Source organism: Balearica regulorum, chromosome 32 (genome assembly GCF_011004875.1).
Source record: "Balearica regulorum gibbericeps isolate bBalReg1 chromosome 32, bBalReg1.pri, whole genome shotgun sequence".
Classification (NCBI taxonomy): domain Eukaryota; kingdom Metazoa; phylum Chordata; class Aves; order Gruiformes; family Gruidae; genus Balearica; species Balearica regulorum.
The window spans coordinates 449,500-472,023 of NC_046215.1; the positions used below are offsets into that span (position 1 = coordinate 449,500).

General features: G+C 60.0%; 3 protein-coding genes across 11 annotated transcripts in view; 2 read left to right on the forward strand and 1 right to left on the reverse strand.

Moving 5' to 3' along the window:
* Positions 1-342: 342 nt before the first annotated feature.
* On the reverse strand, positions 343-2,869 carry LOC142598933 (uncharacterized). Its single transcript, XM_075738421.1, has 3 exons — positions 2,723-2,869; positions 1,891-2,282; positions 343-952 (listed from the first exon to the last, which is right to left on the reverse strand). Exons 2-3 carry the CDS (start codon positions 2,279-2,281, stop codon positions 501-503), a joined length of 843 nt encoding a protein of 280 aa, XP_075594536.1. The 5' UTR covers position 2,282; positions 2,723-2,869; the 3' UTR covers positions 343-500.
* A 1,416-nt stretch (positions 2,870-4,285) lies between these two features.
* On the forward strand, positions 4,286-14,041 carry CCHCR1 (coiled-coil alpha-helical rod protein 1). Of its 9 annotated transcripts, none has more exons than XR_012832767.1 (14): positions 6,149-6,276; positions 6,526-6,586; positions 7,616-7,910; positions 8,314-8,397; positions 9,176-9,313; positions 9,702-9,812; positions 10,256-10,341; positions 10,731-10,843; positions 11,051-11,186; positions 11,441-11,508; positions 11,687-11,757; positions 11,944-11,986; positions 12,183-12,423; positions 12,787-14,041. XR_012832767.1 is itself a non-coding variant. In XM_075738385.1 (14 exons), the coding sequence occupies exons 1-13, from the start codon at positions 6,243-6,245 to the stop codon at positions 12,266-12,268; spliced, it is 1,323 nt and encodes a 440-aa protein (XP_075594500.1). In that variant the 5' UTR covers positions 6,149-6,242; the 3' UTR covers positions 12,269-12,304; positions 12,787-14,038. The 9 variants fall into 9 exon arrangements, 6 of the variants coding, with proteins under 6 accessions (XP_075594502.1, XP_075594500.1, XP_075594496.1 ...); XM_075738385.1 differs by having other exon boundaries at positions 12,186-12,304; positions 12,787-14,038; XM_075738381.1 differs by having other exon boundaries at positions 12,183-12,304; positions 12,787-14,036.
* A 1,942-nt stretch (positions 14,042-15,983) lies between these two features.
* The window catches only part of LOC142598920 (butyrophilin subfamily 1 member A1-like), an 81,641-nt gene continuing 75,100 nt past the window's right edge, over positions 15,984-22,524 (forward strand). The window contains exons 1-7 of the mRNA XM_075738354.1: positions 15,984-16,248; positions 16,886-16,970; positions 17,431-17,778; positions 18,346-18,630; positions 18,924-19,028; positions 19,244-19,264; positions 19,556-19,576. Coding sequence (XP_075594469.1) covers positions 16,210-16,248; positions 16,886-16,970; positions 17,431-17,778; positions 18,346-18,630; positions 18,924-19,028; positions 19,244-19,264; positions 19,556-19,576 — 904 coding nt within the window. The 5' untranslated portion in view covers positions 15,984-16,209. The remainder of the gene's footprint in view (positions 16,249-16,885; positions 16,971-17,430; positions 17,779-18,345; positions 18,631-18,923; positions 19,029-19,243; positions 19,265-19,555; positions 19,577-22,524) is intronic.

A 22,524-nucleotide genomic window follows, 5' to 3' on the forward strand; every position in this document is an offset into this window, starting at 1 on the left:
TGGTGGCCTGAGCATGTCCCCAGTGTGTCCTCAACGGTGGCCTCGGCGTGTCCCCAGAGCTGGGGCCAAGGTGCCCCCAGAGATGTCCCCAACACGGCGACGATGATGTCCCCAGTGCTGGCCCCCAGCATGTCCCCAACGATGATGGCCCTGATGTGTCCCCCTGTGGCTTGGGGACATCCAGCCAGGCACTCTTGGGGACACTGGGGACAGTCCTGAGCCCTTTGACGGGGACGGTTTGGGGACATCCCTCCTCCTGGTGTCCTCTGAGTGGGGCGAGGGTGTCCCCGTCTCCTGGTGTCCCCATGTCCCTGACACGTTCCCAACCCCCAGTGACAAATCGTGGCCTCAATGTGTTCCTGACGTTTATTGGAGGACAGGGCACGGTGTCACCAACTCGTCCCTGGTGTCCTTGGACCACAAAGGGAACGTGCTCAATGTCCCCAGGAGGAGGGACGTCCTCAGGACGGCGAAGGGACATCTTGCCTGTGTCCCCGTCCCTACTCATCCCCTGGCAGAGCCTCCAATGCCTGGGCCAACCTCTGTGTCCCCTCCTTGTCCCCCATCACTGTCCCCAAGGCCACCACAGCGTCCCCAAGGGCACGGGCGCTGGCAGGGAAGCCCTGGGCCACCTCCAGGTCCTGGGTGACAGCGTCCACCAGGGACCTCAAGTGAGTGGTTACCTCCTCCAACATCCCCAGGGTGACATTGGCAGCGGCGATGGCCTCGCTGGCCTCGGTGGCGGCGGCAGCAGCGGCGGCGGCATCCCGAGCCAGGCGACGGTAGCGGAGGGCTTGGTGACGCTGGTGGCTGGCGGCGGTGGCCAAGTGACGTTTGGATATCCCCGCACCCCACAGGGCCACCTGGCAGAGGAGGGCGATGGTGGCCAGGCAGGGGACGAGGTGGGTCTCCTGCGTCACCCCCAGCACCTCCCGCACCACGTCCAGGGACACTGCGGGGACATCGGGGGGACGGGGACATCACCCGGTGTCCTCGTCCCCTCTTGGGGGACCCAGTCCCATCCCGGTCTCCCCTGTCCCCTCCTGGTGTCCCCTCCCAGTCTCCCCAGTCTTGTCCCAGTGTCCTTGTCCCCCTCCTGCTGTCACCCATCCCAGTGTCCCTGTCCCCTCCCAGTGTCCCCCGTCCCCTCCTGTTGTCCCCTTCCAGTGTCCCGTGTCCCCTCCCAGTGTCCCCCAGTCCATTCTGGTTGGGACAAGGGAACCTCTATACTGGTCTACACTGGTTTGTAGGACATCCCACTGGTCTTTATTGGTCCCTATTGATCTACAGTAGCTGCTACTGGTCCCTACTGGTATATACTGGTCTGAACGGGCCTGTAGAGCTCCTTACTGGCCCATATAGTTTCAGATGGTCTATAGTGGTCAGAGCAGGGGAAAGTTTCTACTGGTCTGTAGGTTTTCTTACTGGTCTCTACTGGTCTGCAGGGTTTCTTACTGATATTACTGATCCAAAGAGATCTGTAGGGCTTCCTACTGGTTCTTACTGGTCTGAACCGGTCCCTACTGGTCTACAGTGGTTCCTAGTGGTTCCTGCTGGGTCATGGTGTTCCACATCGGTTCTGTAAAGGTCCCTACTGGTCTATACTGGTCTCTAGTGGTCAGGGTATGGGAAAGTCTCTACTGGTCTGCAGTGCTCTGTACTGGTCTGTACTGTTCCCTACTGGTCTATGCTGATTCCTAGTGGTCCCAACTGGTCTGAACTGGTTCATTCTGGTCTATACTGCTCAGGGCAAGAGAAAGTCTCTGCTGGTCTGTAGAGCTTCTTACTGGTCTGTACTGGTGAGTAGGGCTCTCTACCAGCATTACTGGCCCAAGTGGGTCTGTAGAACTCCCGACTGCTCTGAATTGGTCCATACTGGTCTATACTCACACAGGGGGGCACAGAGAAGCATCAGCACCAGGGTGATGATCTGGACCACCCACAGACCCCAACGGCGCCGGCGATTCCGTCTCAGCTCCCGTTCCAGTTCGCTGGCACCAGCCTTGGCGGCTGCTCCCAGCGCCTGGTAGAGACTTTCGACATTGAGCCCTGGCGTCGTCGGCATCATTGGCGCCGTCTCCGCCAGCGCCGTCTCCAACGCCTTCTCCAGTCCTACCAACGCCGCCTCTGCCTCTGCCAACACTGCCTTTGCCTCTGCCAACTCCAACGCCACCATCTCCGGCGTCCCCAGCGCCTCCGCCAGCACCGACAGTGCCCGCAGCGCCCGCCCCGAGGCCGCCGTGGACGAGGCCACCGCCGAGGACAGCAGCTGAGAGGACATCCTGTGGGGGACCCAGGGGTGCAGGTGGGGTCCCCATGGCCACTGTAAGGGATCCAGGGGTGTGGGTGGGGACCCAGGGGTCCGGGGGGGCCCCCATCACCACTATAAGGGACCCAGGGGTCCAGGGGGGCCCCTGTCACCACTATAAGGGACCTGGGGGTCTGGGTGGGGACCCAGGGGTGCGAGTGGGGCCCCTGTCACCACTATAAAGGACCCGGGGGTGCAGGCGGGGATCCCCGTCACCACCGTAAGGCATCTGAGCATGTCCGCCATCGCCACCCCGACGGAAATCCTTCACTTCCCTTTCGGCAACCACTGAGGGATCCAGGTGTCCGGAGGCAGCTCCCCCTCACCCACCTCCCCTCTCCCACCCCTGGGGTCCCCCCCACAAGGGACCCAAGCACCCAGATAGGACCTTCCCACCCACCCCACAGCACCTACCTCCTTGTGCCCCTTGGCTCCTTGTGTTTCCTCGGCTGGTTCCACTTACGTCACTGTCCCTCCCACAGCTACATGGCACCCGGGTGGCTGCCGTGTTGGGTGGGACCCAGGCGTCCTGGTCCTGACACCCCTTGGACCCACATTTACAACCTCACGCCCAGGCCCCACATTTACATCCTCGGAACCCTGATTTATACCCCAAGACCCCAGATTTACACCCCAAAGGCCAGATTTACACCTTCAGGGATCTGATTTACACCTCAAGACCCAGATTTACCCCTTTGGGGCTCAGATTTGCCCCTCAGGACCCTATTTACATGCTCAGGACCCAAATTTACCCCTCTAGACCCCAGATTTCCCCCCCCAGACCCCAAATTTACCCCCTCAGGGCCCAGATTTACACCTCCAGGGACCTGATTTAAACCCCAAGGCCCCAGATTTTCCCCCCCTGGCCCCTGTTTTACCCCCTCAGGGTCCTGATTTACCCCCTCAGGGCCCTGATTTACCCACTAAGGCTCTGATTTACCCCCTCAGGCCCCTGATTTACCCCCTCAGAGTCCTGATTTACACTCCAGGATGCACATTTACCCACCGAGGCCCTGACCTACACCCTCAGGCCTCTGATTTACCCCCAGGCCCCAGATTTACCTCCTCAGGGCTCATATTTGCCCCTTCAGGTCCCTGATTTACACCCCACCCCCAAGGCCCCAGATTTATCCCCTCATGTTGATAAATTCTTTTACCAAACAATGATTAGCTTTGAATTTAACAAGGCCTACGAGTAATTAATGTGTTCGGAGAAGATATCCTAACCCTGAGAATCGAAACCTCCTGGCAGGATTGCGCAAACAGGGTTGTTCGGGAAGAACAGCTTGGCCGTACAACAGAGTTGGGAAACATCTAAGGAGAAAAAAAACTCTCCTCAAAGAATTGTGATCATAAAAGGGAAAAAGGAGTGGGGGGCTAACTCCCCAAACAACCACCGACGACCACCCGAGACCCCCACGCATGCATAGTGTAGTTTTGCAAGGCCAGCATTATGTAAATGTAGTAGATAGGCAGAGAGGTGGAGATTTCCCGGAAAATGTATGAATATTCATGTCTTAAGGTACATAAAGGATGAACTTTTGGTTTAGGGTATGCACGATAGGTGGAGCTATCCCCCGTGCATCCAGCGCCGTAATAAAGAACGCCTGCTTTCTAATACTAGAAACGGAGTATTGGAGAGTTTATTTGTTGACAGTTTCTGGCAACCCAGGTGGGACTCTGCTTCTGAATCTCGACGGATTCACGGGATCGTAGGACCTCCAACCGGCACCGAGGGATTTTCAGGGAGAACCTCCGATCCCTGGACCAAGGAGCTCTGAGCAAGACCCCTGGGAAGGTAAAGGCATTCTTTTCTTTAAGGGACATTAAGGGGCATTAAAGGTTGCCTGCCTGTAAGGTGTGGCAAAAGCCTCGTGGGGTTGGGCTATAAGGAAGGATTTTTTCTGAATTGCCCCATCAAAGTGGTTACCGATATTTATTAGCACTAGCGAACACCTTTTCTGGATGGCCAGAGGCAGTAAAGGTATTAATGAAAGAAATAATTCCCAGATTTGGAGTACCAATAGGAATGTCCTCGGATAGGGGTCCCCACTTTGTGGATACGTGGTTCTGGAACGTGGAACCCCTTCAGCAAAGATGGAAAGGACCTTATCAAGCGATATTAACTACTTTTACTGCTGTTAAGGTTGCAGGGAAGGAGTCCTGGATCCATTATACTCAAGTGAAACCAGCATCAGAGCCAAAAGAACCTCAGTGGAAGGTCACCTCGTCAGATAAAGATCCTCTCCAAATAAAATTCAAAGATCAACATGAAAATCAGCCAGTAAGCTGTGTTTTGGTTGGAACAGCCATGACGTTAACTAACTGTTCAGCTAAACAGGGGACAAATCACGACAACAAAAATATGATTGACTGAAGAGCTTAACGTGAATTATAGGACATACACAGATGATGAGTTTGAGACCCAACGGAAAGGAATCAATTCGATCGAGAGGGCAGTGGAAGAGTGGGAAAAAACAAAAGGAGTCTTCCCACTCGTGGTGGAATTGGTTAATCTCACAGCTCCCAAACCTAACGTGGCTGAAGAAATTATTTGTATGTATATTGTGTTGTAGCATGATTTAATATTGACCCTTAATCGCATCGTGCTGTACCCAATTGTGTGTACCCGAGAGTCGAAAATTATATTATCAGAATTATGCAATCTAGGTGAGACTCCCAAAGAGATCTTACTCTGGAAGTCTCAAAGGGGGGAAATGTTGAGAAATTCTTTTGCCAAACAACGACTAGTTTTGAATTTAACAAGGCCTATGAGTGGTTAATGCGTACGGGGAAGGCATCCTAACCTTGACAACAGAAACATGAGCATTGGAGAGTTTATTATCTCATATTTAGTGACACTCGGGGCCCTGATTTACACCTCCAGGGCCCTGATTTACGCCCCAAGGCCCCAGATTTACCCCTCAGGGGTCGCATTTACACCCCAGGCCTCACAGTTGCCCCCTCAGGGCCCATAGTTACACCCTCAGAGGCCTTAGTTACCACAGGCCCCGCCCCTCGAGCCCTGATTGGTGGGAGCCGCGGGGAGAGGGGGCGGGACGAGCTGCAGCGCTCTCCGCAGTGGCTCCACGACTAGATACGGTCTCCCATTGGCCAGAGGGGAGGCGGGACTTATGGGAGTTCCCGCTTTTCATTGGCTTTCCCGCCGCCGAGGGGGTAAGGTCTTCGCCCGGAAGTGAGCGCTGATTGGCTGCGCCGCGCAGAGCGGGAGAGCGGCGGCGCGTTGGCGGCGTGCAGCGCGCGGGTGTGAGGGGGGGCCGGGGGGTACTGGGAGGTACTGGGAGCACTGGGAAGTACTGGGGCTGGGGGGGGAGGAACTGGGGGTTACTGGGAGCCCCTGGGGCCGTGGGGAGGGGGAAATGGGGAGCCCCTGGGAGCGCGTGGGGGGGAACTGGGAGTCACTGGGAATATCAGGGGGCGGTTACTGGGAGACACTGGGAGTACTGGGACCCCACCCCACCCCCCCCCCCGGGACCTTGAGGGGGGAATGGGAGCCACTGGGAGGTACTGGGAGCGTGTAGAGGGGAACTGGGAATCGCTGGGGATACGAGGGGGCGGTTGCTGGGAGTCACTGGGACAATGAGGGGTAAACTGGGAGTCACTGGGGTCTACTGGGGGCGTGAACTGGGAATCGCTGGGAGCTGTGGTGGGAGGTACTGGGAGTCACTGGGGCTGGGGAGGGAGTAAACTGGGAGTGTGGGGGAGTGGGACTGGGAGTCACTGGGGCCATAGCAGGAGGAACTGGGAGTTACTGGGGGGTTACTGGGAGTCATTGAGGCTTAGAGCGGGGGTACTGGAACTGTGTGTAGGGGGAAGCTGGCCCTTACTGGGGGTTACTGGGAGGCACTGGGACTGGGGATTGGGGGGGTACTGGGACTTACTGGGGGTTGTGTCCCCTCCCAAAGTGCCACCAATGGCCGAGAGTCACCCAGAGGCACCGGGCACTGGTGAGCGCAGGACCCACGGGTGCCCCCCCCCCCCCTTCCCACGGGTGCTCCCCCCCCCCCCTTCCCACGGGTGCTCCCCCCCCCCCCTTCCCACGGGTGCTCCCCCCCCCCCCTTCCCACGGGTGCTCCCCCCCCCCCCTTCCCACGGGTGCCCCCCCCCCCTTCCCACGGGTGTTCCCCCCCCACCCATGGGTGCTCCCCCCCCCACGGGTGCTCCCCTGACACCTGGGTCCCTCCCACCCCCCCCAGGTCTGCGGGGCCTCGTCCCCCCATCGCACTTCGTGCTCCGCCCCCCCGGCCCCAGCACCAGGTAAGGCCCCCCAGTGCTCCCAGTAACCTCCCAGTTACCCCTGGCAGTGCTCCCAGTAACCCTCCCAGTTACCCCCCCCCCAGTGCTCCCAGTAACCCTCCCAGTTACCCCCCCCCAGTGCTCCCAGTAACCCTCCCAGTTACCCCCCCCCAGTGCTCCCAGTAACCCTCCCAGTTACCCCCCCCCAGTGCTCCCAGTAACCCTCCCAGTTACCCCCCCCCAGTGCTCCCAGTAACCCTCCCAGTTACCCCCCCCCAGTGCTCCTAGTAACCCTCCCAGTTACCCCCCCCCCAGTGCTCCTAGTAACCCTCCCAGTTACCCCCCCCCAGTGCTCCTAGTAACCCTCCCAGTTACCCCCCCCCCAGTGCTCCTAGTAACCCTCCCAGTTACCCCCCCCCCAGTGCTCCTAGTAACCCTCCCAGTTACCCCCCCCCCCAGTGCTCCTAGTAACCCTCCCAGTTACCCCCCCCCAGTGCTCCCAGTAACTCTCCCAGTAACCCCCCCCAGTGCTCCCAGTAACTCTCCCAGTAACCCCCCCCAGTGCTCCCAGTAACTCTCCCAGTAACCCCCGCCAGTGCTCCCAGTAACTCTCCCAGTTACCCCCGCCAGTGCTCCCAGTAACTCTCCCAGTAACCCCCCCCAGTGCTCCCAGTAACCCTCCCAGTAACCCCCCCCAGTGCTCCCAGTAACTCTCCCAGTAACCCCCCCCAGTGCTCCCAGTAACTCTCCCAGTTACCCCCGCCAGTGCTCCCAGTAACTCTCCCAGTTACCCCCGCCAGTGCTCCCAGTAACTCTCCCAGTAACCCTCCCCAGTGCTCCCAGTAACCCTCCCAGTAACCCCCCCCAGTGCTCCCAGTAATCTCTCAGTTTCCCTCTCCAGTGTTCCCAGTCATTCCCACAAACCCTCCCAGGGCACCAGTAATCCCTAATGCTTTCTGTAATCCCCCAGTGCTCCCAGTAATCGCCCAATAACCCTCCCAGTGCTCCCAGTAACCCACAGAGCCTGGACACTTAGGTCCCCATTGACAGGACCCTGGAGGCGGAGCTTGAGGCTGAGAGGAGGCGGGGCCAAGCCTTGGAGGCGGAGCTTGAGGCTGAGAGGAGGCGGGGCCAAGCCTTGGAGGCGGAGCTTGAGGCTGAGAGGAGGCGGGGCCATGCCTTGGAGGCGGAGCTTGAGGCTGAGAGGAGGCGGGGCCAAGCCTTGGAGGTGGAGCTTGAGGCTGAGAGGAGGCGGGGCCATGCCTTGGAGGCGGAGCTTGAGGCTGAGAGGAGGCGTGGCCAAGCCCAGGGGGCGGAGCCTGATGGGGAGCAGCCCCTGGAGGAGGTGAGCCTGGGTCGGGGGGGGGGCTGTGTCCCCTCCCCTTGGGGACGCGGTGGCCCTGTCCCCACAGTGTCCCCAGGGTGTCCCCATGTCCCCTGTCCTTCTGGTGTCCCCAGGGTGTCCCCCTGTCCCTGGGGTGTCTCTGTGGTGGGGTGACATGGTGGCTCTGTCCCCTGTCCCCAGGGTGTCCCCATGTCCCCTGTCCTGGCGTTCCTGGGGTGTTCCCATGTCTGCTGTCCCCACGGTATCCCGATGTCCAGCATCCTCAGGATGTTCCCGTGCCCCTTTGGTGTCCCTGTGGTGTCCCCCCCGCCCCCAGGTTGTCACCCTTGTCCCCAGGATGTCCCCATACCCCATGTCCCTGGGGTGTCCCCCTGTCCCCATACTGTCCCTGTTCCCCCTGCAGTGCCAGGCTCGGGTGCTGCTCCAGGCCCGGCTCAGCGCTCTTGGCCACATCCTGACCCTGCAGGAGCATGAGCTGAGCCGTGAGGTGGGGCTGGGGCGGGGGGGACACAGGGTGCCTCTGGGGGGGCCTTTTAGGGGGCAGGGGAGGGCATAGGGTACCCCTAGGGGGCCTTTTGGGGTGCTGGGGGGGGGGCACTGGGATGCTGGGAGGGTCTTGGGGTGCTCCAGCTGGGGGTTAGGGGGGGTGCTGGGGTGGGCCTGGGGTGCTTTGGAGGGATTTGGGGCTCCCATAGGGTGCCAGTGTGGGGGCTCTTGGGGTGCTGGGAGAGCCCTAGGGTGTTGTGAGGTGGCCCTGGGGTGCCACAGCAGGTCCTGGGGGGGCAATGGGGCAACATGGGTAGATGGGGGGGGTCCTAGGATGCTCTGGGGGGGTTCAGGGGTTCTCTGGAGTGCTGAGATGGGCAGGGGTGCTTGGGAGTTGGTCTAGTGGGCCCTGGGGTGCCATAGGTTGCCCCCAGGGGGAGCTTTTGAGTTGCTGGTGGGGGCCTGGGGTGCCACAGGGGGGGTTCTGGAGGCACAATGGGGTGACACAGGGTGCTGGGGGGGCTGGGGTGCTCTGAGGGGGTGTAGGGACACACCTGGGGTGCCATAAGGCGCCACTGGGGGGACTTTTGGGGTGCTGAGGGGGGTACTGATGTGCACCGAGGAGGTTCTGGGGTGCTGAGGGGGGCTTGGGTGCCCTTGGGATGGACATGGGTGGATGTGGGGGGGACGACTAGGATGGCTTTGGGCTGTCTCTGGGTGCTTTGGGGGGGATCAGAAGGTCTGAGGGACACCCACACCTCCCCTCTCACCCCCCCCAGCTTCCTCCCGCTGGAGTGCCCATGGCGGTGACCCCCCCCCGGCTGCAGGCGCTCCTGGGGCGCTGGCGGGAGAAGGTCTTCGCCCTCCTGGTGCAGTTGCGGGTGCAGGAGGAAGCGCAGCGGGTGCTGCAGGCACAGGTGGGTGCCCAGACACCTGGCTCCCATCTAATGGGGTGATTCCTGAGTCCTGTCTGGGGGGGTTGGGGGCACCCGGACTCCTAGGTCCCCCCTGAGGGGGCACCTGGGTCCCTCCCAGAGGTGGGTGGGTGGGTGCCTGGGTCCTCTCTGGGTAGGTTGGGGGGCACCCAGAGTCCTAGGTCCCTCCCAAGGGTCCCATCTGGGGGTGTTGGAGGGTGCCCGGACGCCTGGGTTCCTCCCAAGGCGGGGGTTCCCAAGTCCCTTCCAGGGGGGTCAAGTGGCTTCCTGGATGCCTGGGTCCCTTCCAGGGGTGACCTGTTTCCCTCTGGGGGGGCTTCCGGATGCCTGGGTCCCTCCTGGGACCCTCCCAGACGCCTGGGTTCCTCAGGTGGGGGCACTGGGGGCGGCAGTGGCAGCGGGGACACGCCGGGTGACGCGGCTGGAGCTGAGCCTGCGCGAGAGAGCGGCCACCGCCGAGCTGCAGCGTCGGGACACCGAGGTCAGCAGGGACACGTGAGACGTATGGGGACCTGCTGGGGACACGCGTGGGACACACGGGGACGTGCTGGGGAAATGGGGACACGCACTGAGGGTACAGAGCCACACTGGGGACGTCTGGGGACGTGCTGGGGACACACAGGGCCATACTGGGGACATGGGGACACAGAGAGACATGTACCGGCCATGCTGGGGATGTGTTGGGGACACACTGGGGACACGGGGATGGGTCAGGGATGGTTTGGGGACGTGGCAACGCATTGGGGACATCATGGGGGGGCCACTTGGGGAGGGGTTGGGGACATGATGGGGACAGACTGGGGACATCGATGACCAGTGGGCCATGTCCCAGTACCTGGCTGGGGAGAGGACCCAGAGTGGGGACGTGGTGGGGACACGGAAGGACGTGGGGACAGGTCAGGGACGTGGTGGCACTTGTCCCAGCGCCTGGCGCAGGAGGTGACACGGCAGCGGGGACGGGCAGAGGCGGCTGAGGAGGCACTGGGGGGATTGGCCCGGGCGGCCACAAGGTACTGGGAGGGGACACTGGGACAGGGGACGCTGGGAGGGGCTGGGGGAAAACTGGGGGACACTGGAGGGGCACTAAGAAAGACTAGGGCGGAGGGGAAAGAAACTGGGGGGAGACTGGGAGCCCCTCTGAGGGACTGGGAGGATACTGGGGGGGTACTGGGAGAAGCTGGGGGGCACTGGGATGAGGCCAAGGGGTTACTGGGAGGCACTGGGGACACTGGGAGGGGACTGGGAAGGAACTGAGAGGCCTCTGGGGGATACTGGGAGGGGACTGCTGAGAGGTCACCAGTGTCCCTGTCCCCACATGTCACCGCTCTCCTGTCCCTGCTGCCCCCGTCCTGTGTCCCACCCCGTCCCTGTGTCCTCCCGCTGTCCCCGTGTCCCCCAGGCTGGCCGGGGTGGTGACAGCACGCGAGGCCGAGGTGACAGCAGCCATCAGGACCATGGTCACCCTCAGCGCCCGTCTGCGTCGGGCAGGACGGCAGCTCCGCGTCCTCCAGGGTATGGGGATGTGGGGGACAGGGAGAGGGACATGGGGATGGGGACACATGGAGGGGGACACAGGGATGGGGAGGGTGACATTGAGATGGGGGAACAGGGAAGGGATGGGGACACGAGGACAGGGAGGGGGGAGCAAGGATGGGACAGGACAGGCATGAGGATGGGAACGTGGTGGTCCCTGATGCCACTGTCACCCCTCTTCTGCAGCGGGTGGCCCTGGACTCACCCTGTCCCCAGGGCTGGTGACCCTGGTGTCACCCTGTTCCCTGTCCCCAGGGCTGGTCGCCCCCCCGGCGGTGGCCTCGGACTGTCCACGGTGGCAGCAGGACCTGGCGGGGGACGAGTGAGTGATGAGGAAGGGGCCTGGATCCACTTTGGGGGTGTTGGGGGACACCAGGAGACCCTGAAGGTGGGAGGGGACCCCATGCATGACATTGGGACCCCAAGAGTGGCATGGGGACCCTGCGGGGCAGACATTGGGACCCTGGGGGTGGCAGGAGACCCTGTCCCCGCTCTTGGGGACCCCAGGAGTGTCCCTACCCCACTGACCCTGACCCACGTGTGGGGCTGGGGGTGACACGGTGATGCTGTCCCCAGCCCGGTGGCCAAGGTGACAGGCAGCGCCCATCTGCTCACAGGGACGGTGGCCAGGGTCCGGCACAGCGGTGAGTGGGGACGCAATGGGGACACTTTTGGGAGGGGGTCACTGGGCAGGGGACATCGCCGGCGGGACATGAGGGGACACCAAGCAGGTGCCAGGGGACACGCTGGGGACCAGTGCCACCCTGTGCCCCTGTGGGTAAGTGGTGGCTGCCATGTCCCCAGTGCGGCCTGTCCCCACAGTGGTGGCCCCGGGGGTGGCTGAGGAGGTGACACACGGCTGGGTGACGCGGGACAAGATGGCACGGGACGAGGTGAGGTGGCTCGGGGACACGGGTGAGAATGTGGAGGACACGGAGAGGGGACGCGAGGGAGCTGGAGACGTGGGGAGGGGTCAGGGGGCATGGAGGGGGGTGACAAGGGAGGGACACTGGTCTGGGAGGGCACTTGGGGACAGGGGTGGCTGCTGTCCCTGTGTTACCCCTCGTGTCACCCCCCAGGCCACTCCCCGTGGAGACAGGACGGGTCCCCCCCTGGGCAGAGGTAGGTCTGGCCCGTGTGGCACCTGCGGATGTCCCCGTGTCCCAACCCTCAGTGTCCTGTGACACCCCTGGGTGCCCCCAATGTCCCTTCCCCATGTCTCTGATGTCCCCAAATGTCCCCCCAACCCTCCAATGTCTCCCCAGTGTCCCCCCCATTTCCCCTCCGAGTCCCCAATGTCCCCCCTGTGTCCCTCCAGCAGCTCTGGGCTCCCTCGTGACGCAACTGCAGGCGCTGGGCGCCGCCATCCTCGGGGACGATGGTGACATCAGTGACCCCCCCTGACCCCCCAGCAACCCTGCTGCGGACCCAGGCATTGGGGTGAGTCCCTCCCATCACCCCACCCAGCGCGGAGGGGACCAGTTTGGCCCAGTCTGGTACTGGTGTGACCCACGTGTCACCACACGTCACTTCCCAGATGTCACTCAGCTCCCGCACAGGTTTATGGCTAACGCAGCTTGTGCCGTGGGACGCGGGGGACACCGGCTCTGCGCCGGAGGAAGGATGAATGCTTGCGTCGTCACCTGGGCAGCTCGTTTTGCTCATAGATGCACAAATTAACAAATTAGCGACTTTTAAGTGATAAAACTTGATGATTTGAGTGGTGAATAAGCAGATTCAGGTCATAAACTACTCCGTGCAAAGGGGATCGAGCCCTTGTTAGTTCATTATATTTCTTAACGAGCACATAAAATTGAATTTTGAGAGATGCAAACGGACCGTGATGTTTTATCGGTGGCAGAAGCGGGATTTCTCCCCGTGTTCATAAAAAGGACTCGTTCCGTTTTCTTCTTCTCTTCTAGTTCCTGCGCGGGTAGCGGAAAGAAGGCAGCAGCAGCAGACAGGAGCTAAAATCCCTTTTATTGTCAGAAATACGGTGCCTCTCGGCCGCGAAGGATCCTCTGTTACACTCTTGATTCCTTTTATACAATTTTAAGATCACTCACTCATTTTTTCACGCCGTCGCTTGTTACTGTTCACTTTGGAGTATTTCTTCACGCAAACGCTCTGTGGAGGCGAGCTTAATGCATGTTTCTTAGCTGAATTTGCACTATTTTTGTGGCAACTTTGCTCCTTTCAGCCTGTTTTGGTCTGGTCTCTTCCAACAAATTCCTCTTGTAGAGGCGAGGTTGGTCAAGCTCATCCTTACCTTCGAGCTTCATGAAAGACAGGTCCTGCTTGACCAACCTGATCTTCTGCGACAAGGTGGATGAGGGAAAGGCTATGGATGTTCTACCTGGACTTTAGTAAAGCCTTTGGTGCCGTTTCCCACAGCATTCTACTGGAGAAACTGGCTGCTCGTGGCTTGGGTGGGTAAAAAACTGGTTGAATGGCTGGGCACAGAGAGTTGTGGTCATTGGACTCACATCCAGTTGGCGGTCGGTCGCAAGTGGTGTTCTCCACCACGGCTCGGTACTGGGGCCGGTTCTCTTTAATATCTTAATGATAAGGGGATCGAGTGCACCCTCAGTAAGTTTGACGACAACACCAAGTTGGGTGGAAGTGTTGATCTACTGGAGGGTAGGAAGGCTCTACGGAGGGATCTGGATCGATGGGCTGAGGTTCAACAAGGCTCAGCGCCGGGTCCTGCCCTTGGGTCGCACCAACCCCAGGCAACGCTACAGGCTTGGGAAGGAGTGGCTGGAGAGCTGCCCGGTGGAAAAGGACCTCGGGGTGTTGGTCAACAGCCGGCTGAACATGAGCCAGCAGTGTGCCAAGGTGGCCAACGTTGAGGCGCTGGAGCGTGTCCCAAGACCGACAACCAAGTGGTGAAGGGTTGAGAGCACGAGTCTGATGAGGGGCGGCTGAGGGAACTGGGGTTGTTGAGTCTGGAGAAGAGGAGGCTGAGGGGAGACCTGGTCGCTCTACGACTCCCTGAAAGGAGGGTGTAGCCAGGTGGGGGTCGGTCTCTTCTCCCAAGTAACAGGCGATAGGAAGAGAAGTCAAGTCCTCAAGTTGTGCCAGGGGAGGTTTAGATTGGATATTAGGAAAAAAATTCTTCACCGAAAGGGTTGTCAACAACTGGAACAGGCTGCCCGGGGAAGTGGTGGAGTCGTCATCCCTGGAGGGATGTAAAAGATGTGCAGATGCGGTGCTTGGGGACAGGGGTTAGTGGGGGGCTGGGGAGTGTTGGGTTGACGGTTGGACTTGGTGATCTGAAAGGTCTTTTCCAACCTGAATGATTTTGACTTCCCCCCTTTTTGTGCAAACTTTAAATGGGAGCAGAATGGTGTTTATATCCGTAAATGTGAGCAAGACAGGCTGAGTGTATTTGAGTGAACCAGCAGAATGTGATCCCTAAACCAAATAAAACTCTTAATGGTGTTAACATCAAACTGACAAATTGTTTTGATATTGGGGTAATACAAGGAAATAGGTTTGAAAAACCACTTCTGCCGTTCTCTTCCTTTTGGATCGTGTCATATGTTTTGTACTTGTCTTACGTTTTGGCCGGATGTTTTCAATTTGGAGGCTGGATGCTGTTCGAGGGCGAGAGTGACGGTAAGGCGATGCTCAGACCCTTTCGGGGTGTAGGTGACCCCACAGCCCCTATGTCAGTGAGGCTGTGTGAGGGCCGCTGAGGGAGGTTTGAGGCCAGGCAGCCCTTCTGGGGGTGACCCCTGTCCCCAGGAGACTCTGGGTCTGTCTGCACTGCACGCAGGGGCTGGTGACTTTCATCGATGCCAAGAGTGGGGTCGAGATCTTCACTTTCCCACCAGCCTCCTTCAATGGAGAGATCATCCGACCCTGGTTTTTGCTGTGGACAGAGGAAATCCAGCTGTGCCTGAGGGACAGTACCTCTGAGACCCTCTGCCCCCCTTCCATCCCCACCGCAGCCCCACACAGCCCCTGCCCTGCTGCAGACACTGCCCGCTCTCCTCTCCTCCATCCCGCAGCAGCACATGTCCCTCTCGGCCCTGCCCAAGCCCACCCTGCCCAGGCACAGCACCGTGGCCTTCAATAAAGCTTTGGGGGTGACCATGGAGTCCGGCCGTGCTGGTTCCTGGGGGCTTTTTGTCCTGATTCCTGCCTGCCCGGGAAGGCCATTTGCAGCCAGCGCAGTTGGAGCAGTGCTTGGAGCAGGAGCCTGGGGGCAGCTCCCTGCAGGATGAGCACGGGCAGTGGGGGGCGGAGGCGGGGGGCACTCACAACTCAGGCACCCCCTTCTCTTCCTTCTGGGCACCCCCAAACTTTGCCAGCACCCCGTGTCCCCAGGATGCCCCTGCTCTCTCAGCATCCTTCTCCACCACACAGTCCTGTTGGGAGCAAGACTGAGTTGTCTTTCCCTAATCCCCTTCCTCGCTGGGCACTCGGGACAGGCGGCTGCGGCTCGTTGCTGCTTCTGGGGATGGGGCTGAGTGTGTGAAAGCATCTTGGTAACCGAGTGGCTTTAGGTGCAGCAGCAGAGGAACCCTCTGAGTGCAGAAAGCATTTCCCAACCTGGGGCTCTTTTAGGGTGATATTTAGCAATATTGATGGCTGTGGCTGCTGCTGCTCTGGGGTTTGGTGCTGCAGCGGAGCTGGGAGTGGTGGGATGGGATGGGATGGATGGGGTGGGATTGTGCTGGGAGCGGGGGACGGGGGTGACGAAGCCCGGCAGGGCATGCGAAAGGGGCAGGGGACGCTCAGGAAGGGTCCGGGGCTGCAGGAACTGAGAACAAAGCGGAGCCCAGGCAGCCCGGCTGCTCGGAGCCGGTACTGATGCTCAGAGCCTCTCCTGGTGATGCCGCCACCACCGAGCAGGTAATGGGGGGAGGATGGATGGGGCTGGGGACGGGACCCCCTGCTGCACCATCCCTTGAGGGATTGTGGGCCCTACTTCTGCCCCCCCGAGCCCCTTCTGTCTCGCCCTGACCTCTTCCAGAGCTGGGTCTGGGCTCCCCAACAGCCCTGGGGTAGATGGGGCTCACCCTGCTCCCCCTCCCCAGCTCTGGCCCCTGGGAACTCCATACCCTGCTCTGGGTACAGCCCTTCGGACCCCCCTGCACCCCTTCAACGAAGCTCTAAGTTTTGCACCATCACCCCCAACAAACAGCCTTCTGTTGCCTTTCTTTTTCTCCTTTTTTCTTTCCCAGGACTGAGGAGCTCCTGCCTTTTACTCCAGAACACACCAATGTCCTGAAACACCAAAGATCCCCAAGAGATGGACCCAGTGCAACTGGCTCAGGGGGACAATTCACTGGGCTCTGGTTGGGGGTTTGCTCCTTGCTTCAGTGACAGTGGTCATGCACAAGACAATCAGCCCTTTTTGGGAAAGGAAACAGGTATTTCTGGGTGCCAAACCTGTCCTAGAGCTGTTCCCCAGCACAGGCTGCCGGGAGAGGTGCAGCTCTGGGAAAAGCCACCTTGAGCAGCTCCCATCCAGGCGGGAACGGGGAGGCTGTTGGTTTCCCTTTGCGGTTTTGTGCCTGGGACGTTGTTGGACATTTATTTTATGACTTGGGACTTTGATATGTGGTTGTGAAACCTCAGGTCATTGTGTGGGGGATGGACCCTGAAGTCACCCCACAGGCAGGAATTGTGTGCCTGAAACTGGACAAAGGTTGGATTTATTGGGCAGCCTGGTGCCTCCCACAGCTTATGCCTATCCGGTGAGTGACTTTTCTTTCTGCAGAGGATTTAGAATATTTCCTTTCCTTCAGAGTCTTGTCAGGGATTTGGAATAGACGCTGGTGAGGGGGAGTGGGGCAGAGCAGGGGGCTGCACCGGGGATCCGTGGGCGGTCCTGTCCTGCCCTGGAGCAACGGTTTGTTCTGCCGTTGGGGTGCTGGTGCAGGTGGTTTGGTGGGATTTCTGGAGCCTCTTTGGGGGCACGTGCAGCCCTTCTTCCCCATCCCCTCTCCACCAGCTGTAACCCCCCATCCCCCTCCCTCTGCCTCCCTTCCCCTCCCTCTTCTCCAGCTCCGGATGCAGATGTGGCTCCCCGCGAGCCCCGGGGGCCTCCTGAGTTCTTTGGTGACTCTCCACGTCCTGTGGCTGGGATCAGGTAGGGATCCTGCAGGGCTGGAGGGGGGTTTTGCCCACTCTGGGGGGCAGCTGTGGGGCAGGGGAGCTGCCGTGGGGTGGGGGGAGCCCAGCCCAGAGCTGGGCCCCGCATGGGTTTGGCTTTGCCTTGGGCTCTTTCTGCAATACGTCCCTTGCCCTGGGGGCACCTTCGGTCCCGTCCTGCAGCGCTCCCCTCAAACGTTTCTGGCTGCAGCAGGGCTGGCTGGGGGGGAGGGCGTTTTCTGGAGCAGGTTCCTGCTCCCACGAAACCTCCTTCTCCTTCCAGTCCTCCCACTCCCTCTCCACTTTCTCCACTCTCTTTGGACCATGGGGAGGGCACAGCAACGCCCGTGGGATGGAGCGTGCACCAAGGTCTCGCCAAGCTCACCCCTTGCCATGCAACACCCCTAAATTAACATAGGCGCAATCTCCGTGTCTCTGTGTCCTTCTCCATCACCAAGCTGACTTCAGAGCAGTAGGACCAGGCCGCCCTCTCCGTGGCATCATGGAGTGGTACATCGTGCTGCCATGCCACTTGTCCCCCAGTGTGGATGCTCGGAGCTTGGACATCAGGTGGATCCGGCACCAGGTCTCTGAAACGGTGCACCACTACCGAAACGGAGAGGACCTGTACAGGGACCAGATGGAGGAATATGTTGGGAGGACAGAGTTGGTCAGAGATGGTCTCTCCCGTGGAAGCCTGGACTTGAGAATCTCTGCATTGAGACCCTCTGACGATGGTCAGTACATCTGCACTGTGAGAAATGGAGCCTCTTATGGAGAAGCTACGGTGGATGTGGAGGTGGCAGGTTTGTGGTGGGTGCGGTGTTTGCAGGGGCTGGTGCGGGTGTCCCTGGGTTTGTGTGTCCCTCCCAGAGCTCTGTCCCATCCTCAGGTGTGTGGATGAGGTGCCGCAGGACAGGAGGCGTTGAAAGAGGTGGGGTGCGAGGGGGCTGTTGCCTGCAGTGCCTGCCCAGGAGGGAGCACGCAGGTGGTGCTGGAGGTGGTTTTGGGGCAGAGCTGCATGGATGCAGTGGCTTTGCTGGGTGTACACGGTGTCTGTGAAGGGTGTCCTGGTGATGGTGTGAAGGCCCTGGGGACAAGGTGCTGAGCAGCTCCTTGGGCTGAGAGCTGGGGCTGCCAGCCAAGCTAAGGCTGGGACCTGACGCTGTTGGTCTTGCTCTGCCGGGCTGTTTTGTGGGAGATGTGGGGTCATTTGTCATCAATGCTCTGTGGTTCCTGCACAGGTTGGGGAGGTTTTGGTGGTCAGTCCGCCCAGCCCCAGTGGGACCTATGATGTTTCTGCTATCAGATACGGTCATGGCCTTTGAGTTGAGTCCATCCCTGACTGATCCCAACCACGGGCTCTTCCCCAGCCACAGGCTCTGTCCCTCAGCTCTCCCTGGAGGCTTACGAGGACGGAGGCATCCGGGTGGTGTGTCGATCGGCCGGCTGGTACCCACGACCGGAGGTGCTGTGGAAAGATCCCAGCGGGCAGCATCTCCCCTCAGTCTCCCAGAGACATTCCTCAGATGAGAGGGGCCTGTTTAACATCGAAGATGTCATTGTTGTGACTAATGGGAACAGAGATGGGAAATGGTCCTGCGTGGTCAGGAACAGCCGCCTCAACCAGGAGCAGGAGACATCCCTGCACATCTCAGGTGCTTTGAGCAGCTTTGATCTGGGGTTCCCAGTGCAAGGTGTGGGGTGTGGGGGACGGGAGGGCTGGGCACCTTCACATCAGTTTTAGCGCACCAGAGAACCGGAGCCTCGTGCGCTTCAGGTGAGCATTGGTATGTGCAGGGGAGAGAGAGGACTATGTCCCCTTGAGGCCAGGGCTCCCAGGACAAGGGGCTTGTGAGCTAGAGCTTTGGGGCGTTTGTCTTTTTGTTCTTCTGCTCAAAGACGGGACTGTAAAACCATCCCTTTTCCTGCTGATGTTCTTGTTTCTCAGCTCCCTTTTTCCACAATGCTCATCCCTGGATGGTTGGTGTGGCTGTGCTCCTCGTGCTTTTACTGGTGCTCCTTGGCCTCAGTGCTTATCTGTGGAGAAGGAAAGGTAAGTGGTGTCAGAAGAATGTTTTGCCTTCACCAAAAATCTCTTTGGGCAAAGGAAGGAAGGGGACAAGGACACAGCGGGATGTGGGTGGGAGGACAGGGAGCACGGCCGGAGGGTCTGTCTGGTGGGAAGGTGCAAGAGACCCTCTTGAGATGTTCCCAGAGATGAAGCCAGCTGCTGTCCTGACCCCCTCTTCCTCTGGCTTTGCTTTTCAGTGCTGCAGTCCCGAGAGCTGGGTGAGTCCTTCTGGCCCCTTCCCCCAGCAAAACCTCCCGTCAAAGGAGCCCCCCTGGGAGGGACATGGGTTTGGATGGCTCCTGAAGTTACAGCTGAACTCCAGAGTGCCTGGGTGGGCTGATGGGGGGATAGGCTGGCAGGGAGCCATTCCTTGGGTTTGAGGGTCTTTTTCAGCTCTTGGAAAAGGAGCGGTTGGTGGTCTGCCATAGCTTTTCCTCCTCCTATGGGAGCAGCCATGGGATGAGAAGCTGTCCCTTCTGGTCACTTAGTGCTTTTGTTTCTCCTTTCAGAGAAAAGAGATGCAGAACTGGGTGAGTCTCCATGAGCTCTGTCACAGCATGGGGTTCTCTCCCAGGCACTCTGTGCTTGGCCCTTTCCCTCCTTGCCCGTCCTCTCCATCCCTGCATCCCCTGCCTCTGGGAAAGCCCAAGGCGATGTGCCTGGCAGGGTGGGCAGCTGGGGGACACCAGCCCAGGGCTGGACCCTCTCCCCTGCCCAGAGCCCTGGGCACCAGCCATGGGACGTGACCAGGCTGGCAGGGAGCCATTCCTGGGGTTTGGGGGGCTTTTCCCATTTCCCAAAGAGAAGAAATTGTGAATTTGCCTGAGCTCTGTTTACTCTTTCATACATGCTTATAAGATGACTAGTTGTCTCCCCTGATCACATGTTGCTTTTGTTTTCTAGGGGAAAAAGCTGCACTGCTGGGTGAGTCTCTGTGAGAGATTGCACAGCGTGGGGTCCTGTCCCGGGTGCTCTGTGCTCGGCCCTTTCCCTCCTTGCCCGTCCTCTCCATCCCTGCATCCCCTGGCTCTGGGAAAGCCCAAGGCGATGTGCCTGGCAGGGTGGGCAGCTCGGGGACACCAGCCCAGGGTTGATCCCATGTCTTCTGCTCAACACCCTGGGCACCAGCCATGGGATCTGACCAGGCTGGCAGGGAGCCATTCCTGGGGTTTGAGGGTCTTTTTGCACTTCCCAAACAGCTAGTTTGGGCTCTGCCCCACCTCTGCCTCTTCCTTCGGGAGCAGTTATGAGATAATAGGCTGTTCTGTCTGATGAAATATTGGTGTTTGTTTTTCTTTCCAGAGGAACAAGCTGCAACGCTGAGTGAGTCTCTGTGAGCTCCATCATGGCATGGGGTCCTGTCCCGGGTGCTCTGTGCTCGGCCCTTTCCCTCCTTGCCCGTCCTCTCCATCCCTGCATCCCCTGGCTCTGGGAAAGCCCAAGGCGATGTGCCTGGCAGGGTGGGCAGCTCGGGGGCACCAGCCCAGGGTTGATCCCATGTCTTCTGCTCAACACCCTGGGCACCAGCCATGGGATCTGACCAGGCTGGCAGGGAGCTATTCCCTGGGTTTGAGGGTCTTTTTGCACTTCCCAAACAGCTAGTTTGGGCTCTGCCCCACCCCTGCCTCTTCCTTTGTGAGCAGTTATGAGATAACAGGCTGTTCTGTCTGATGAAATATTGGTTTTCTTTTCACTTTCCAGAGGAACGTGATGCAGAACTGGGTGAGTCTCTGTGACCTCTGGCAAAGCGTGGGGTCCTGTCCCAGGCACTCTGTGCATGGCCCTTTCCCTCCTTCCAGCCACGGGACGTGACCAGGCTGGCAGGGAGCCATGCCGGGTATGGGGGACTTTTCGTACTCCCCAAAAACAAGGAGCTGGGGCTCTGTGTGAACAATGCCTGCTCCTGCGAGAGCACCCTAGGGTTGAGAATGCATCCCCTCTGATGACATATCTTTTTCTTTCTTGTTTTAAAGGCAAAAGAGATGCAGAACTGGGTGAGTCTCTGTGAGCTTTGGCATCACGTGTTGTCCTCTCCCAGGCACTGTGTGCTCGGCCCTTTCCCTCCTTCCCTGTCCTCTCCAGCCCTGCATCCCCTGGCTCTGGGAAGGCCCAAGGCGATGTGCCTGGCAGGGTGGGCACCTCGGGGACACCAGCCCAGGGCTGGACCCTCGCCCTGCCCAGACCTGCTGGGCACCGGCTGGGGGATGTGACCAGCTCTTGTCTCTCCTTGTAGCCTGGAGAAAGTTTCTGCTTCCCCACAGTCCAGGTAATCCCGTATTTTATTGCCATTCTGGGTGGTTCTCCTCCCTCTCCTTGTGTGCAAGGGGCATCTGGGCTGGGCAGTGCACGGGACTGGCCGTGCCTGGGTGTGTTTGGGGACTCAGACCCCCCAGACCAGGGCACGAGCCTGTTCTCCAGCCCCTTTTCTTGCCTTTGCAAGGCATTGTGAGGGCCATCGCTGGGGCCAAGAGGAGCCCTCTCCCACCCCCTGACAGCCCGTGCACTGCCCAGACCCAGCCACTGCCTCCCCACCCTGCTCCTCCCTGCTGGGGCTGCAGCCCCACCGGTGCCTGTTCCCAGGGCACCCAGCTGGGCCGTGGCCGTGCTGGGGCCGGCCCCGTGATGGGCATCTCTCGGAGGAAGGAGATGCCCCGTGTGGTGCCCCGTGGGGCAGAGCCTGGCCCCAGGGGGCTCAAACCCTGCCCAGGACGCAGCTCTGCCCCTGAGGCTCTGCCTCCTCCTGTCCCCTGCAGACGTGGTGACCCTGGATCCAAACTCGGCTCATCCTGCACTTGTCCTGTCAGCGGATGGGAGAAGTGTGAGAAGGGGAAGAGCACGGCAGGACCTGCCCGACACCCCTGGGAGATTTACATATTGGTGCTGCGTGCTGGGCCTGGAGGGGTTCAGGGAGGGGAGGCACTGCTGGGGGGTGGAGGTGAAGGGGGAGGTGGGAGGTGATTCAGTGTGGGCTGTGGGGGTGGCCAGGGACTCTGTGGACAGGAAGGGGTATCTGGACCTGAGCCCTGAAGGAGGGATCTGGGGGGTACGGCAGGGTCAAGGGCAGTTTGTGTCTCTCACCTCTCCCCGCACCTCCCTGTCCTGGATCCCCAGGAGACTCTGGGTCTGTCTGGACTGCGCACAGGGGCTGGTGACTTTCATCGATGCCGACAGCAGGGTTGAGATCTTCAGTTTCCCACCAGCCTCGTTCAATGGAGGGATCATCCGACCCTGGTTTTTGCTGTGGACAGAGGAAACCCAGCTGTGCCTGAGGGACTGCACCTCCTAGACCCTCTGCCCCCCTTCCATCCCCACCGCAGCCCCGCACAGCCCCTGCCCTGCTGCAGACACTGCCCGCTCTCCTCTCCTCCATCCCGCAGCAGCACATGTCCCTCTCTGCCCTGCCCAAGCCCACCCTGCCCAGGCACAGCACCATGGCCTTCAATAAAGCTTTGGGGGTGACCATGGAGTCTGGCCGTGC